At 33.9% G+C, this 17,297-nt stretch overlaps 1 protein-coding gene across 3 annotated transcripts in view; it reads right to left on the bottom strand.

Annotated features, from left to right (window-relative positions):
- The window catches only part of LOC126774667 (oxysterol-binding protein-related protein 9), a 94,705-nt gene that overhangs the window by 37,646 nt on the left and 39,762 nt on the right, over nucleotides 1–17,297 (bottom strand). For 2 of the 3 annotated variants that reach the window (XM_050496196.1, XM_050496195.1), the window contains exons 7-8: nucleotides 16,223–16,315; nucleotides 14,592–14,703 (exon numbers count right to left, since the gene is read on the bottom strand). In XM_050496196.1, the coding sequence (XP_050352153.1) occupies nucleotides 14,592–14,703; nucleotides 16,223–16,315 (205 nt within the window). The remainder of the gene's footprint in view (nucleotides 1–14,591; nucleotides 14,704–16,222; nucleotides 16,316–17,297) is intronic. The other variant, XM_050496197.1, reaches the window with a different exon arrangement.

Raw genomic sequence — 17,297 nt, 5'->3', positions numbered from 1 at the left:
TTTTTATTTGACTTGTATTTTAACATATGATTTAGAGCAAATGTCTGGTATAAATGAAATTAAATGGTAACATTATGTTTTTAAAGTTCACTTTTTTAATCAATTTTTTGTTTGAAATCGAGCATCGTTCCACCAATGAACTCAATTAAACACAATTTACAACGAACAGATTTCACAAACAAAGCATAGTCACCGTAGCTTGAAGTTCAGCGCAATTTTCCTTATTTGTCACTTATTGTTCAACTTAAACAAAACTATTATTTAATAAATAATAAAAAAAAATCATGATTTTGCGTATCACACTCACGACTTAATCATAAATATATTTATTGCATATGAAATATTTTATACATTTGTTTAATATGCTGTTAGAAAACTAATTCATCCCATCGCAAAAGGAACGCATTAATAGTTTAAACAAATATACGTGAGTTCGTGTTGCGGCGAAAACGTAAACAATGTAAGACGTTAGGTCATGCTTTCGTTTAGGAATTTATATGAAAAACAATTGAACTATCGCGAGTAACGTACGTGATATCGTTTCTATGGATGTGATGGTGACATGTAATGGCCAGGATCGATCGCGAGCGCTCTGCGACACGAGAGGTACGACTCGCGGCGCGTGTCGTCGCGCACTGAAGCGATCTACGAGATCGGGCAAGGATGATGTCAGTACAGAGGGTGTGGTAGGCTTAAAAGTAGTTTATATATTATTATAAAATTTGTAAATCAAAAAAACTATCATAATAATCATAAAGCATTCCTGATTATTATAATAAAACGTACATGACGTATGCCAAGCTGTGAAGGTTGTTCGGCGATAAAGAAAAACTTTGACAATAACAATAATAAAAAAAAAAACTAATCTTAATTACGAATATATGCGTTTAGTAACAAGCGTACTAAAGTTAAATGAGGTATGGAAAAATGCGAATATTAATGAATATAGCACAAATGTCACATCTGTTTTGATAATCTTTGCGCAATAGAGCACCGAGTCGGCGCATCGACGCGCTGCGCTACCGGGACGTCGGGTAAACATTGGACACCAACGTTGTTTATAAATAAACCATATATTTACGTATACACGATCGGATACATTAATCTTTCGACTAACCTGACTAATTGTTCCAGTGATTTATCGCTATATTACGTTCTTCTGGACATTTCATTAGCCTGGACGTTAAATTTTTACATATATTACGATCGTTTCCGGTGATAACGTTTATATATATTATCATTTTCATAGATAGCTACGTACCATGGACGTCGACTCAAGTATACATGTAAAAGCTATGACGTCATGACGAGTTTAATGATATCAATCATACAATGATATATGTATGTACACGTTGTTTAGTTTACGATTATTTTTTTTAATATTTCATTTCAGTGTACAATTTCAAGCATCTTCGAAGTTCCCACTGGTTCAGACCCAACTGGAAATCATTTTTCTATAATCGGCACTATTTGCACCGGTCTTGTATACTCTAGACTCTGGACTAGTGACAGCAAGAAAGCAGTGGCAATCTAACAGTGTGTTGCTGCCTTCCTTCGCGCCACCAGTCTACACATTCACAAATACAATTTCATGATATAAATAATTCATAAATGTTACATCATATGAGTATATAAATACAGATATATAATTATTATCGGCCCTATATAATTATTAGTATGAGGTGTGTGTCCCATAGCTGGACCTCATTAACTTTCTTTTAAAAACTCGCTATTATTCGCAATACCATAAATATATAATAAGCTGTCGCTGGCGATTTCACCAGCTTTAAATTTAGAATGTACATATTGTTTCATACATATGTATGAATATTTACCAAAAGTTTGCCAAATTGGCTGACATTTATAGCTATCCACTCTTTAGGATTATAGCGTAAGTTTTCGGTACTTTCTTGCCCTACCCTCAAGGGCCTTAAGGCATTGGAAGCCTACTTAGCCAGGCCAGTTAGTTAGGACGTTAAGTAGCTTGCATAAACTACGCAAGCTACGTCCAACTTACAAAAATATTGCTGGTTTTTAGCGTGTAGTATAGTAATCACCTATGTGAAATGTGTCGCAAAGGTTGTTAAAGGGTTGTAGCGTGAAGCTATGTAACGTTTTCGATACACTTAATTCAATGTAATTAAGAGTTAAGACAAAGATTAAAATAAAATAAACGAAAGCACGTTAAACACCATAATCGGAAGTTAACACAAACATAAGTGTAACACAAACACAGTATTAGTATAAATCACGCGGAGCCGGAATGTCTTTATGCAAAATGGTAAAGCGCACTTTCATTTGACACGTTTCATAAAAAATAGCGATGTAATAAATCTGTTATTTAATTACTTTTTTATATTTACATCTTTCTTTGTATACTTTCGCGTGCTTGCATTTTTGGGTTTAATTTTAGTATAATACGTATTGATTTTTTTTATAGTATAGGTAGGCGGACGAGCATATGCTCGTGATTTTATGACGTCTATTTTAAAATTATTATCAATCTATTGTGCGTATTAAATAATGTATACAGTTTGATTGTTATGCACTTTCTTTGTTTGTTTCAATCATAAAACACAAAACACTTTATATATAATCTTACATTAACATGATAACATCCGGACAAGTTCCAGTTACTATATTTAAGAAACGATTCGTTTTGCTTACGATTCGTAATTCTAAGAGGGGTATTGAAGAAAATTTTAATATATTATTAATATTTTTATTGGAAGCACCTCGGACTCTGCCTTATAAGTTAGACACTAGATCTATGGGCTTTTATTATTGTTTCTACGATGTATTTTTGAGATTATACTCAATGCATTTACGAAAGTCGATCTTATCTTTTCTTAGTACGGACGATGGTTGAAGATATGCAATTGCACTTTGCGTTTAATAAATGATTACATTAATAAGTTAGTGGAAATTGTGTTTTAACAAAAACGATGTATTGAGAACGATTGGACCAAAACGACGAAGCGGTAATGTATCTCTTAATTAGAAAAATACACGCATATGTCTAATTACGCAATGCTCTACATACGAATGTAAATACATACGTGTTAAGAACCGTTATGGCTCAGTGGATAGAATACGCGGAACTTAGTTAATAGCCGCGATGATTTTCTTGATGCCATCAACTCATCGCATATTCTACTGTCAAACAGTATTAATAAGTATTGTTGTGTTCCGGTTTGAAGGGTTAGTGAGCCAGTGTAATTACAGGCACATAACTGGGACATAACATCTTAGTTCCCAAGGTTAGAGGCATATTGGCGATGTAAGCGTTAGTTAACATTTCTTACAATGTCTATGGGCGTTGGAGACCACTTATCATCAGGTGGCCTATATGCTCGTCCGCCTACTTATACTATAAAAATAGGCACAAGGGACAAAAAATATTATTTTCCAAGGTTGGTGCTGCTGGCGATGGTTAATATTTCTTACAGATGTAACAATGTCTACAGGCGGGCGTACCTATATATGTTCAATAAAAAAAAACGACTTTAGATAAACACTACTAAATATTTCAATGAGTAAATTGAGCAGGAAAGAATATTTGTGAATATTTCTAGTACTGGATGTACACTATACGAATTATTAAAGGGTTTAATAGAGGCCATTTTCTAATATTGAACATATAAATTTTATATAGGTTGGCGTGGTTGGTAGATACTTACCTTTCACGCCGAAGGTTGTGGGTTCGATTCTCACCCAACATTTGTGTGCATGAACATGGCTGTTTGTCCTGAGTCTGGGTGTAATTATCTATAGAAATATATATTTACAAAAGAAAAGTAGTATATGTAGTATATCAGTTGTCTGGTTTCCGTAGTACAAGCTCTGCTTAATTTGGGATAAGGTGGCCATGTGTGAATAATGTTCCAGGATTCTATTATTATTTATACTATATACAAAATCATTTTTAAATTCAAATTCAACATTTTTATTTTATAGTCTTCATAGCCTTTAATCTGATTAGTATATAATATTATATTATAAAGGCGTTTTATGTTAAGGTAGCTATGCATGAAACGTTATGTTATTTTTTTCTCACAGACCGTCTTTACGCCATTTTGTTATTTAAAATAATATTCCATTACACCGCTTTTATTAATTTAAATTATATTATATATACGAGATAAACGTAATTCCCCAGTCCGCACACGTTTGAAGTGAAAGCTACCAACTTTAACAATATCTGAAAAGTTTTTACGAGGATTTGTAGATCCCGGAAAAAACAAAATTTTCCACCGAAAGTTTTGCAACGACGCGTGTATGTTATTATTTCGAAATATGAAACAGATATTAAAATGTTAAAAATAACAATTTTATTTCGTACACTTTTCTGTCTGACCATTCAAAGATAGTATAAAAAATAACGTAGGTAGGTAATCGTATTATAAAAAGCTTAGTACTTACAATACGATTAGATCAGCTGTATATATAATTAGTATTGTTACAATTAAACGGTTGGCTAGAAAATTTAATTTATTTGTAATGTGTATTAAACATAAAAATGTCGTATGGAAGAGTAAAAATCCATTGAATTTCAATCAGATGGTGACGTAGCAAAAGCAATAATCAAGCACCGAGATGCCTCGACCACACCTATGGTGAAACGAGCAAAAGTCAACGATCAACGAGCAATGTCATTCCTGTATTGTCAGCCTTTCAATACAGCCAAACTTTTTTCATGTAGTTTACATATATTTTAAAAGTGCGTCATCCCTGAATAACTGATTTTAGGGAAAGCGTAAGACGAATAATACAAATAGATACTTTGGGTGCGATTTGGTCTTCCTACATTACAAATTAATTATTTGATACAAGAGTCGTCATGTATGTTCGTTTTAGTAAAGACATAAACTTAATATAGGTCACATCAAATCATATTTCGTCCGGGCGTCACGTTAGCATGCGAAAGCGATCCTGTGACGTTCTTCGTTAAGACGGAAAGGGTACTAAAGGGGTAAGGCTGGTTTTTAGTGGGATTTCCGATGGGATGGGTATTCCGAGTGGGTATACCGGGGAGCCCCACATACACCCCCACCGTTGGAGAAACGGGTAACGCGTTTTTCCAACGATAAAAACAAAATTAAAAAAAGGTTACATCAAATCAAATATAAATTCTTTATTCAACATAGAAGCATTACACTTACTTATTGATTATAAAATTAGAAACTACTACCAGTTTGGAAAATTAATACATTCACCTGAGATAAATTGGCGAAAGAAATTCGGTGGGTTTTTGAAAGAAAACTTCTTCAGGCGCGTTGCGCTAGTTTATCGTAGAGAATAGTTTTCGCGTCACCGACATTCTAATGTTAATATAATGAAATCGTTGAAAGTACAAATAATTTAAGTATTGTGGATAATATTTTTTACAATTTATGTAAATAATAACAGTACAGTACAGTAACAGCCTGTAAATGTCCCACTGCTGGGCTAAGGCCTCCTCTCCCTTTTTTTTTTTTTTTTTTGAGGAGAAGGTTTGGAGCTTATTCCACCACGCTGCTCCAGTGCGGGTTGGTGGAATACACATGTGGCAGAATTTCAATGAAATTAGGCACATGCAGGTTTCCTCACGATGTTTTCCTTCACCGTAAAGCACGAGATGAATTATAATTACAAATTAAGCACATGAAAAGTCAGTGGTGCTTGCCCGGGCTTGAACCCACGATCATCGGTTAAGATTCACGCGTTCTTACCACTGGGCCATCTCGGCTATTATAAATAATAACAGTACATACAAATAATATAAGTGTATTTTAACTATTATTTATTTAAATTTAAGCTGTATTAATATTTTGTACCGAGTTAGCGACATACTGTGTATTTTGATGAATAAAAAGCTATATAATAAAAAGGGATAGAATTATTACTTATATCTTTAACGATAATATCAGGGCCATTAAAAAGAAAATGTCTACACAAATGGGTTAATTTTTAGTTCTATTTTTATATTATTTAGTTAATTTTTAGTTTAGTTTAATTCTGTTTTGCTTTTTAGTTATTTATTTTTATTTTATAGGTGATATATTTCAAATGTGCGAATGAGTTTTTATAAGTTTTCTTATGTTTGTTCTAATGTTACGCTGTAATTACTGTAATGTGTGTGTGTGTGCTAATGTAATTTTTTTTTTGCTTTTAAGCCCTCATATAAGCATGTAATGTCCACATCGAGAAGACTCAATTGTAAATATTTTCAATGTGTTATTGTATGTCATTGTTGATTGTATAATTGTAGTCAGTTTTGTGGTTTAAAGTTTTCACTTATATCGTGACTGCCTATTTTCTATTTAAATATAAAAAAAAAATATTTCATTTGTTCTCATTATACGTGAGGTGAAATAAACATACACATACGAACATCGGCATTAATATTTATAAAGAGTAAGGAATCGAATGCTGGGGATCTAAAAATATAACGATCTGTAAAAATTATGTAAAAATGAAAAATTTGGAGACGGCAATCTTTTTTATTCAGGTAATATATTTAATTATACATACAGGTAACACTGGCCTTCTGTTTTATGGAGGTAGTATGCCGATATCAAGGTCTGTATAATAAACACCACTAATTTAAGATTACATCTAAATCTAATTTCTCGTCCTTGGCTCGGTGAATATAAACAACATTAATATTTATGTTGACCGTACCTTTTCTTACAACCGTAATTTTCTCAGGTAACAAAAAAGTAGTAACGTTGATTTCATATAGTACATTTATCGACAGTGTTGCTAACCTTAAAAACTTAATACCTTAAGTATTTTTTTTTAAATTTTAGTATTACAAGCACGCGATTTTATGCTGTTAAATATATTTATAATTTGTAACAAAATTATGTATTCGGGTCAACATAAACATGCACATATATAAATGATAATATTTATACCAAACAGAGATGTACTAATTTCATTTTCGTGTGAAAATAAATATTTTCAGAGTGGATTAATAACCTAATTATATTTTACAAGTATTAAACAACACACAGTCGTGTCGTGTATGTATTGTGTCGTATGTGTTCGCTCAATTATCCTAAAAAACCACGATGGATTTAAATCCGGTTTTCAATACTAATTTCGTTATTTTCTGGAAGTTTCTAGAGTACTTATAAATGAATCTTTATAAATAAATTTAAAAAAATATACATAACTTAAATATAAGTTCTCCTCGTTAGCAGCATCGTTGACGGTATAAAAATTAATTATAAATACCTTCGTGCCGTTGCGATTACTTATCGTCTGTAACTAAAACCAAGACCCATTTACTCTCTGCAAAACAAAAAACTGTACAACTAAGGATTTTCCGTGATTTCAAAATGTATTAAATATTATAAAAATCATAATATTCAATACTTATTTCAGTAGGCTATAATTATAAGTAAGGTACGTATATATACAATTTACTGATTATAACTTTATAAAAATAACGCAGCTATATCGTAATTCTTAAAAAAAAAACATTCCAAATTCAAACGCAAGCGTAATTTTGGCTACAATTCCAGGAAAGCCAAGTTTTTAAACACGTAGTAACAATCCACCGTTATCGGAGTCGCGCCCGTGAAAAGTATTGTGAGCATTTTCATAGTAATTAACCCCATTCCTGAGGTTGTATCGATTTTTATGTTTTTGTATTTATAAAGGTCACGTCTAACACTATTAATTAGACGGTGCAGTGATGCGGTGTGCTTTTTAACTGGGAGAGTATATGGACATCCGGAACTGTAGAAGATACATACCCTCTGTTAAAAATTAAGTATTTTTTTTTTAAAACCTATAGCTTTATAAATTTTTCATTTATACGTGAGTTGCGAAAAATAATTTTGAATAAATTTGACTATTTTTTGAGTTTCATGTAAGCGTCATTTCATTGTATCGTGAGAAAAAATACTAATAATTGATGAGATTTAATAAAACGATTTTTCATACAATTAATAAGAAAATTCTAATTTACTAAAATGAAAAAAAAAATTATTGATCGTCAAAATACAGATAAGTATAAAAGTATACAATAGAAGTCTGTAATAGTAATAATATATAGCTTTATTTTAATTAGGGCGAAAACGACCCCCGACGATATAAGGGTTATAAAACACCAAACGAATCGAGTACAATATAACCGTCAGTTAATTGTAAACTACAAAAATATATCTATTTCAAGTAAAGTGCTTTCGTATGTTCGCAAAACATTTCGATAGCTGGTATATAAATTATGTGAATAAATAGAATGTTACGTGTACGTAAAATATAATTGATTAAATAATGTAATTACAATTAATAGGTTATTGCTTTCCGTTCGGAAATGCGTTTTAATATAGTTTGCATTAATTTCATTTAATACATACATCAGACGATTGTATAAATATATTTTTTATCTATATATTTATTTTAGTCTAAAAACATGTATTTATATGTTTATGGTTATGAAACAACTACCAATTCTTAAACTCAAATTGTATATAAGCTGAACGAAAAAAAACCTTTTTTAAATTATTCTCTCGTAAATGCTCGACAAAGAATTCCGCTCTTGTGAAAGAGAAGGAACGATTCAAAAAAGATGAATCAATTTTAATAGAACATCTAACAGTTAGTTCACGTTTTATGCAGGAAATATTCAACGCATAAAAAAGATCCGTGTGGACGAATTCGCGGATAAAAACTAGTTATATATGTAAACATTAATAAATACAAGCGAATATTAAATTACATAGAAAAATGAGGTCAATAATACTTTGTTTATATTTCCGTGAGATTTGATTGAAAAAACCGATCAATCTTTTATCTATGTATAAATTGCCTTTGAACGAGGTCATCGTTATATTTCGGAGATGCGATGCAGAAATAGGTTCGGCATCGATCTGAACGTTAGCCTGCTTTCGGAACGGATGACGTTTAGTTCAAATAGTGTATAATAATAATATTTTTTTTTTTTAGAATAGGAAGGTGGACGAGCATATGGGCCACCTGATGGTAAGTGGTCACCAAACGCCCTTAGACATTGGCATTGTAAGAAATGTCAAACCATCGCTTATAGCCAATGCGCCACCAACCTTGGGAACTAAGATTTTATGTCCCTTGTGCCTGTAATTACACTGGCTCACTCACCCTTCAAACCGGAACACAACAATATCAAGTATTGCTGTTTTGCGGTAGAATATCTGATGAGTGGGTGGTACCTACCCAGGCGAGCATGCACAAAGCCCTACCACCAGTAACTAGTACCAGCTCTGCGGCTTAGATATAGATAGAAGCTGTAATGTTAATTATTTGAAATATAACATTAAATGTTTTTTTTTATTTATTATAATAGCTTATTTTATAATTAAGCTACAATATAAACTGATGTAAGAGTCGTAAATTCGATCCTCACCCTTCGTGCTATTGTCGTCCTAGCACGAGATTTTCGCTTAATTTGAGAGATAAATAGGACCATTAGTAACTCCTTCAAATTGCTAGACATCTTTGAAAAAGAAAAACAAAAATGGGTCACCTGATGGTAAGTGGACACCGTCAAATACATTGGGACTGTAAGAAATATTAACCATCCTTACATCGCCAATGCGCCACCAACCTTGACAACTAAGATGTTATATCGCTTGTGCCTGTATTTACACTTGTTTTCTATCTCTCTTTATGTTTGCATGTGTGGTTTTTGGTTAAGGCAGTTTATTAATTATTATGTTACCCTTACTTTGTTCAGACTTAAGTATCGCCTCCCAAGTTTTAAATATGTTTAAACATTTAAGTCGTTAAACGAAGTTGTCCAAAATCCTCGCTCAGCTTTTTTCGCTGGTTCATTTAAGGTCCGAGTGATTCAATTTCGAACCGGTGTGGTGGTAGGTTTTACTTCGAATGTTAATAAGCTAAAGGATAGTAGTAATGTAAAGTTTAAAACTAAATTTATGTAAAAACCGAGCAACACCTCAAAATATATTAGTGTTAGCATCGATTAATAAAGGAAAAATCTTGTTGAAGTTGCTATTTATTAAATAAAAAAATTCATTTTCTATTTTCAACTAAGAAGAGATATAAATGTTGCATAGTTCGGTTAATTCTTTTCGGTCGTGACAGATTGGCTTCCCATCAGATTATCACAGTTCACCTGTGTTTATGCACACACTTGTGTATTAAAATATGTGCGCAGATGGCTAATCTCTCTTAAGATTGGCCGCCGTGCCCGTTATTTTAAGTTGGGTTAAAGCGTTCTGTCTTCTTAAAACAAAGTTTGTAATTTCTCTACTACGCTGCTCCATTTGCTGGACACACATACTGTTTTTCGGGATTACGAAATTAATTTTAAACACAAATTAAATACACGAAAAATCGGTGCTTGCTCGAGTGAGAACCTGTACACTTCGGTTAAAAATTTAATTTATATAAATTACAGGGTTCTAATGTGGCATTGAAATCAGGAAAACCCCCATATATCACAGCCATAACCCTCAAACGGAAAGGTCACGATGCCCTATCGTAAAACTTCATTCGATAACAGCGCGCGGGTCGTTGACCCGACCCAGGTCACGCAATTTACCTATATACGCCATGAATGCGGAAACATCAAAGAGTAGCTAAGCTAAGGCTTATGGAGAAAAAGTGTAAAAATATATGTCTTCGCATGTCATGAAAATAGAACAAGGGTTATTGACCCGATCGTATAATGTTTTATAATATTACAATGCGACGACGACGAAAAAGTAATACTTAACAATAGGACCTAAATAACTGGGCGTCGTACTCAAAGGTTTACCACTATATGTGCAAAACAAAATCAGTAACATAAATAAAGGGTTATCTTAATTAACATAACAAACTAAGCGAAAAAAAAACAAATATTAACATATTAAATAGGTCAATCATAGAAAGATAAACCAAAAAAAATACATAGTAACATAGACAAGTACTATTATGACTTTGCATATAAAAAGCAAACGCGTATTATTGTTTTCATAAAACATATCAAACCTCCTGTACTATTAATACATATTTTTATAGTTGTTTATTTAAGTACTTAAATTTTTACTGCAATTGATTGTTTAAATGTTTATTTATACACAAACCGTTCAGATTATTTTTCATGTCTCCTTACTATTGTAAGGAACACGGGGAATGGGCCACTGATGATAAGTGGGCACTATCGCCCATAGATACTGATGCCGCAATAAATAATAGCCATTCCTTACATCACTAATGCGCCACCGACCTCGGCAACTAAGATGTAAAAAAATCTATTTGTGCGTGTTCAAATGAACATATTTAATGTTTGTGTTAAACAGTAATTAATTTTCTTGAAGTAAAAGATAAGAGTTGAGACGAAGAGCTCTATTAAATAGAAGATTACACACAATCATATCTTAGTGCGTCTCTGCATTTCAAAAAGAAATTCGTTTCCTCTACTCTATCTGTCCTCAATATTCGACCCTTAGGTGTCCCAAGCGCGACCTATGCGACAATCACAATAAATTATTAGGAAACACATGTCAAACACACAGCTTCGCTGACGGGGTCGAGGTCCCTTATTTATTACGATACGTCGACGACGTTCTAAGCGGGAGGTCACTCTCACTGGGGACACGTATTCTGAGATATTAAGTCTTAGTACTCGCCCTTCCGTCTGATGACATTATCAAGGCCAGTAGAGTCAACAATAATTACATTTCGATTCCGTATATCACAAGGAAGCAGAGATCTTAGTCAATGGCTTAAAATCTGGCCATATGGTGTGTAAGTTATTATTATATCGCAATCGGAGGAGAATAACACCGTGAGGTTAGCTGATGCTTTTTGCACATAATTACAAAATATATAACCTCTTTTTACATATTCTAATTTGTAAATTAGCTAAAGACGATAAATTTAATTGCTATCTAATTGCTGTAACACAAATGATACGTAATGTTGCATCTTGATTTTGTTATATATACATTATTTTAAATGACGAGTTTAAATTATTGTTCCTTCTTTTTGTGTACCACCCGTGTGTTGCATATACATATAACATTTAAGTATGTTAATATTGTTTTCTCAAATCTTTAGTTTTTCTTTATTAATTGTATTGTATTTTTTTAGAAATAATAACTTAAACCGTAAACCGTAACCTGCACGTGCTAAATAAAATTCTGACACATTTGAGCATTCTGTCATAGATGGGACGTTACCAACCCGCGATTGCAAGTATTTAATTACTGGAAGTATTCATGCGAATTTAAACTTTCTTTTTATTATATTTTATTTATTATATATATGAGCCGAGATGGCCTAGTGGTGAGAACGCGTGAATCTTAACCGATGATAGTGGGTTCAAACCCGGGCAAGCACTGAATTTTCATGTGCTTAATTTGTGGTTATAATTCATCTCGTGCTTTACGGTGAAGGAAAACATCGTGAGGAAACCTGCATGTGTCTAATTTCATTGAAATTATGCCACATGTGTATTCCACCAACCCACATTGGAGCAGCGTTTTGGAATAAGTTCCAAACCTTCTCCTCAAAATGAGGAGGGGAGGCCTTTAGCCCAGCAGTGGGACATTTTGATTATAGCGATAGCGTGGGACCTGACTAATAATATAGACATATAAATTAGTGGATTAATATCTAAAATAAAGAGAAAATAATTGACTGCCTCGTTGGTCTAATGGCTTGATGTAAGGCCACAGACCCGGAGGTCCTGGGTTCAATTCCCAGATCGGGCCAATAAATTAAATTGGGTTTTTCTGTCAGAAAATGCTCACTAGTAGCCCAGAGTCTGGAAGTTGGAAGTGTGTACACTCCCGTGCCTCGGAAAGCACGTACAGCCGTTGGTCCTGCGCCTGAACTCTTTCCGGTCGTGTCGGATTACCTTCCCATCGGATTATGAGAGTGAGGGAATAGAGAGTGCACCTGTGTCTGCGCACACACATGTGCACTATAATATCTCCTGCGTAGTTGGCTAATCTCTTTTGAGATTGGCCGCCGTGGCCGAAATCGGTCTGGAGGACATTATTATTATTATGTCGAGGGAAACAGCCACCTAATGATAATATACGTACCTGACATTATACGCTTTAAATCAGACACAAAACGAGGCCAATTACAAAATATTTGCTCAACACTTGTCATAGATGCTTCATGATATTAAATAAAGTAGTGTACGCCAACTTCATCCATAAAATAAACAGAATAAAGACCAAAATAGCGTTTATATTTAACGTTAAATGGAAAAAGCATTTTACCGTGTCCTTGTACACGGTACATTAATTCAATTCAGTAATTGATGATGATGATGATGAAGCATATAGAATAACATTAATGATTAAGAGCCAATATTGCGTAGTGGGTTGATTATTTGAATCTTAACCGAAAATAACAGCTTCAAACCCGGGCAAACTTTTATTTTTAAGCGCTTAAATTGTGTGTATACCACATACATTGTACAAGTGGTAGGCATTGTTTAGGCCCATTTTACTTTGTACAATCCACACACTAATTATCCTACCGCAAAACAGTAATTTCCATTGCTGTGTTCCGATACTAGCTTGTTTAATTACTAGGCACATTAAAATCTTGGTGCCAGTGGGCGCATATGCGTAAGTATTATGCGACATCTTTGGGTATAATATACTAGATGGGTAAGTATTTTTTTTGTCGTTTTTCTGACTTTAGCCTAACATAGAGTGTCACGAGGGAACCTTTTAGTGTTTGTTACTACTTGTTACCAATGTATATGTACGACGGTGACCGTTTTTTATTACGTTGCCCATTTGATCATATGCGTTCCTAAAATAAAAAATAAAGTGAATCCCTTATTTATTTTTTTAAAAACGATTTTTTTTTACACATAAACAGTAAAAGTTTGTAAGCTTGTAGAGCTATTCTGTACGTATCTGGGTCGCGGATGAATGCGAAAGCGTACCCGTAACCTAACGTAACCACTTGCGGAGTGGCGATTTTGATTGATATGACTCCGACATAATCCTTGTTTTTATCTTGGGTAAATCATACACAATCCTCCTCCGACATAATCCTCCATCAACTCCGAGACGAGGGCCCATAAATATTAAAATTCTGTGGGTGCTAAGGTACTCACGAGATTTGACTTGTGACCAAGTACCGATCTCACGCACACATTTACGCACTTACAATAACAAATCTTACGCTCATCTGACGTTTAAAATCTTACGCTCAGTCATTTGACGCTCGAAGTCTCATTTAGCCCCTACTAAGATGTTTACACATGAAAAACTATTCAGAACGTACAAAATCAAAAGTCATCGATCACTCGAACACGATCGTAAAACGTCAATGCGTTACGCGACATAGACTATAATAATTATAACAAAAACATTTCACAAATGAGATTCGAAATGAGTTTTAACAGAATTGCACCGCAGTACATTTTTTTTTATACAGTAGTAAGGCGGACGAGCATATGGGCCACCTGATGGTAAGTGGTCACCAATGCCCACAGACATTGGTATTGTAAGAAATGTTAACCATCGCTTACATCACCAATGCGCCACCAACCTTGGGAACTAAGATGTTATGTCCCTTGTACCTGTAATTACACTTTAATTAAAATTGTAATTGGTATATCCATAAGGCTAACTCACCTCGGCCCCGGTACGACGGTGTCGGCCGGCTCGTCGTCAGCGTCGTAGAAGTCGTCCTCACCCTCGGACGAGGAGTACGATGTGTCCGGTACCAGCAACGACATCGCTTGTCCTGTTGAACAAACGAATGTATTAAATCAAATACTAAAATAATAATAATAAAAACTTTATTTATAACTATTAACATTATTGATATTGAAGCCGAGATGGTAAGAACGCGTGAATCTTAACCGATGATCGTGGGTTCAAACCCGGGCAAGCACCACTGAATTTTCATGTGCTTAATTTGTGTTTATAATTCATCTCGTGCTTAACGGTGAAGGAAAACATCGTGACGAAACCTGCATGTGTCTAATTTCATTGAAAATCTGCCACATGTGTATTCCACCAACCCGCATTGGAGCAACGTGGTGGAATAAGCTCCAAAACCTTCTCTTCAAAAAGAGAGAGGAGGCCTTAGCCCAGCAGTGGGACATTAACAGGCTGTTACTGATTTATTATTCGATATCACTCGCACGTTACTTATATGACAACGATACGATACGACAACAGTACGAAGTTTTAATTCAATTGAATGCAGCGTGGAAATGCGGCCTGCATTATGGGCAGCTTTGCGTCGCGTGGGAATCGAGAAGGACTATTTTAAATTTGATTTAAAAAAGAAATTGACATAGTTATCTTTTGTAATAATAATAATAATCGAATGCAAACATTAGAATAGAATACAATATGCTTTATTGTACACCAAAAGAGTTACAGAACCATTTTTAAACACAAAAATAAAAAAAATAATGCATACTAAAACAACTAGCTGTTCATCCCGAAGGAATCGTACGGGTCAAATATTTTTTTTCCGAGGCTATTTCTTTTAAATAATGACGTTTTCACGCATGAATTTATTTTACAAGCAGTTTAATAATACTGAACAACCGGCTCATCGATAAGGTCGGTTCGATTTGCCAGTGCAAGGGACAATTTTTATATACAAAAACGCTTGAAACAAATATGTTATTGATTTTGATACGAATTGATACTATGTGAGAATGAAACGTAGCTAAAATTATTGTAATTTTTTCCTTTTTTAAAACGTAAAATGCTTACTGTGTGTTATTTACATAATATAGATGTATGATGCTTCAATGGCTGAACCGACACTTTTTCGCCGACTACTTTAGCTATATATATATATATATATATATATATATATATATATATATACAGCAGTACTTGGTATTGTTGTGTTCCGATTTGAAGGGTGAGTGAGCCAGCGTAATTACAAGCACAAGGGACATAACATCTTAGTTCCCAAGTTTGGTGGCGCTTGGTAATGTAAGCGATGGTTAACATTTCTTACATTGCTAATGTCTATGGGCGTTGGTGACCACTTACCATCAGGTGGTCCATATGCTCGTCCGCCTTCCTATTCTATATAAAATATATACATATACATACAACATAAAATATAGAATATATGCACCCTGAAAATAATAAAATAATATGAAAAATCGATGTCAATCAGTTTAATCAGTTAAATCAATTAATAGGTCAATTAGTAGTGTTTGCGTGAAACCGAAAAAATAAATAAATAAACAAAACTTAAAAATAGTACATTATATATAATCTGTACTAACTGGGCGAATCGATGTGATCGAGAGGTTGGATGCCGTGTGTGGGGGACGACAGCTCGCGACACTCTGAGCCCAGCTCCACGCGAGGGGACAGATCTGGGGACAAGAAAGGTTGCCTGGTAACACTACGTGCCTACGTTTAATCCGACTAAGTACTAAGTACAATATTACATGTATATTTGTTTATATATATACTAGAATTAAAATGGTTGAGCGACACATTATACATTTAAATATGATCAAAGTGAGTATATATAGTTTATTTGAGTAGGCTCGTACAAGTACTTTTAGTATTTTTATAATATTAAATTCAACTTAAAGTTTAAAAACGATAGATATAGAGACGGTCCGACATGGGCCAGTGTTCGACTCTGACGACGGTAGAAGTTGATGTGTTGCAGAGCCATCTAGCGGCGAGTTAGAATAAACTGGATCATATTAAACCTTCAAGACAAGATAGAAGACATATTCAATAGCCACTGGGTCACAGAGACCCTGGCCCTTTGGGCCAGAATGAAATGACGCGACGGTCACAGTACACAGGAGGAATAGCCCGGGTAAAGGGGGCAACCCCGAGGCCCGTACCTTGACTGGCCTAAGCCAGCCAGAAGGACCGAACTCTCTCTCTCAAGACATACATTTATGTTCCAACATTCAATTGTTGTCGGAGTGTATTAAATTAAAATAAGTATATAACATATAACAGTATTCCTTCTTATTTTAATTTTTCAGAGCGTTTTGATTGAGCCGTGTGAAAAAACTTGATCTCAACTCAGAAATAAAACGAGATTTCAATGAAATGAATGAATGATTCCTAATATTATTCGCAATCACAAAATTTTCTTATTGTATATTTTACCACGCAATCACTGTAAGAGAAATTAAAAGCGAATCCATTTTTACCGCCATAAAGAGTATCTGTCAATGTTCTTGTTGCCAGATTAAAAAATGTAGATTATTATTGTTTAATATAAGAAATGACGGATACTTTTTAATAATATTTCATAGTAATTCGTATTAAATTTAATATTATACATGTGGCACATGGCATCGCACAAACTGACACACTCATCTTCCG

This window comes from Nymphalis io, chromosome 17, assembly GCF_905147045.1.
Source record: "Nymphalis io chromosome 17, ilAglIoxx1.1, whole genome shotgun sequence".
In the NCBI taxonomy this organism is placed as follows: domain Eukaryota; kingdom Metazoa; phylum Arthropoda; class Insecta; order Lepidoptera; family Nymphalidae; genus Nymphalis; species Nymphalis io.
The sequence above is the reverse complement of the archived record's forward strand: the minus strand, read 5'-3'. Positions and strand labels throughout refer to the sequence as shown.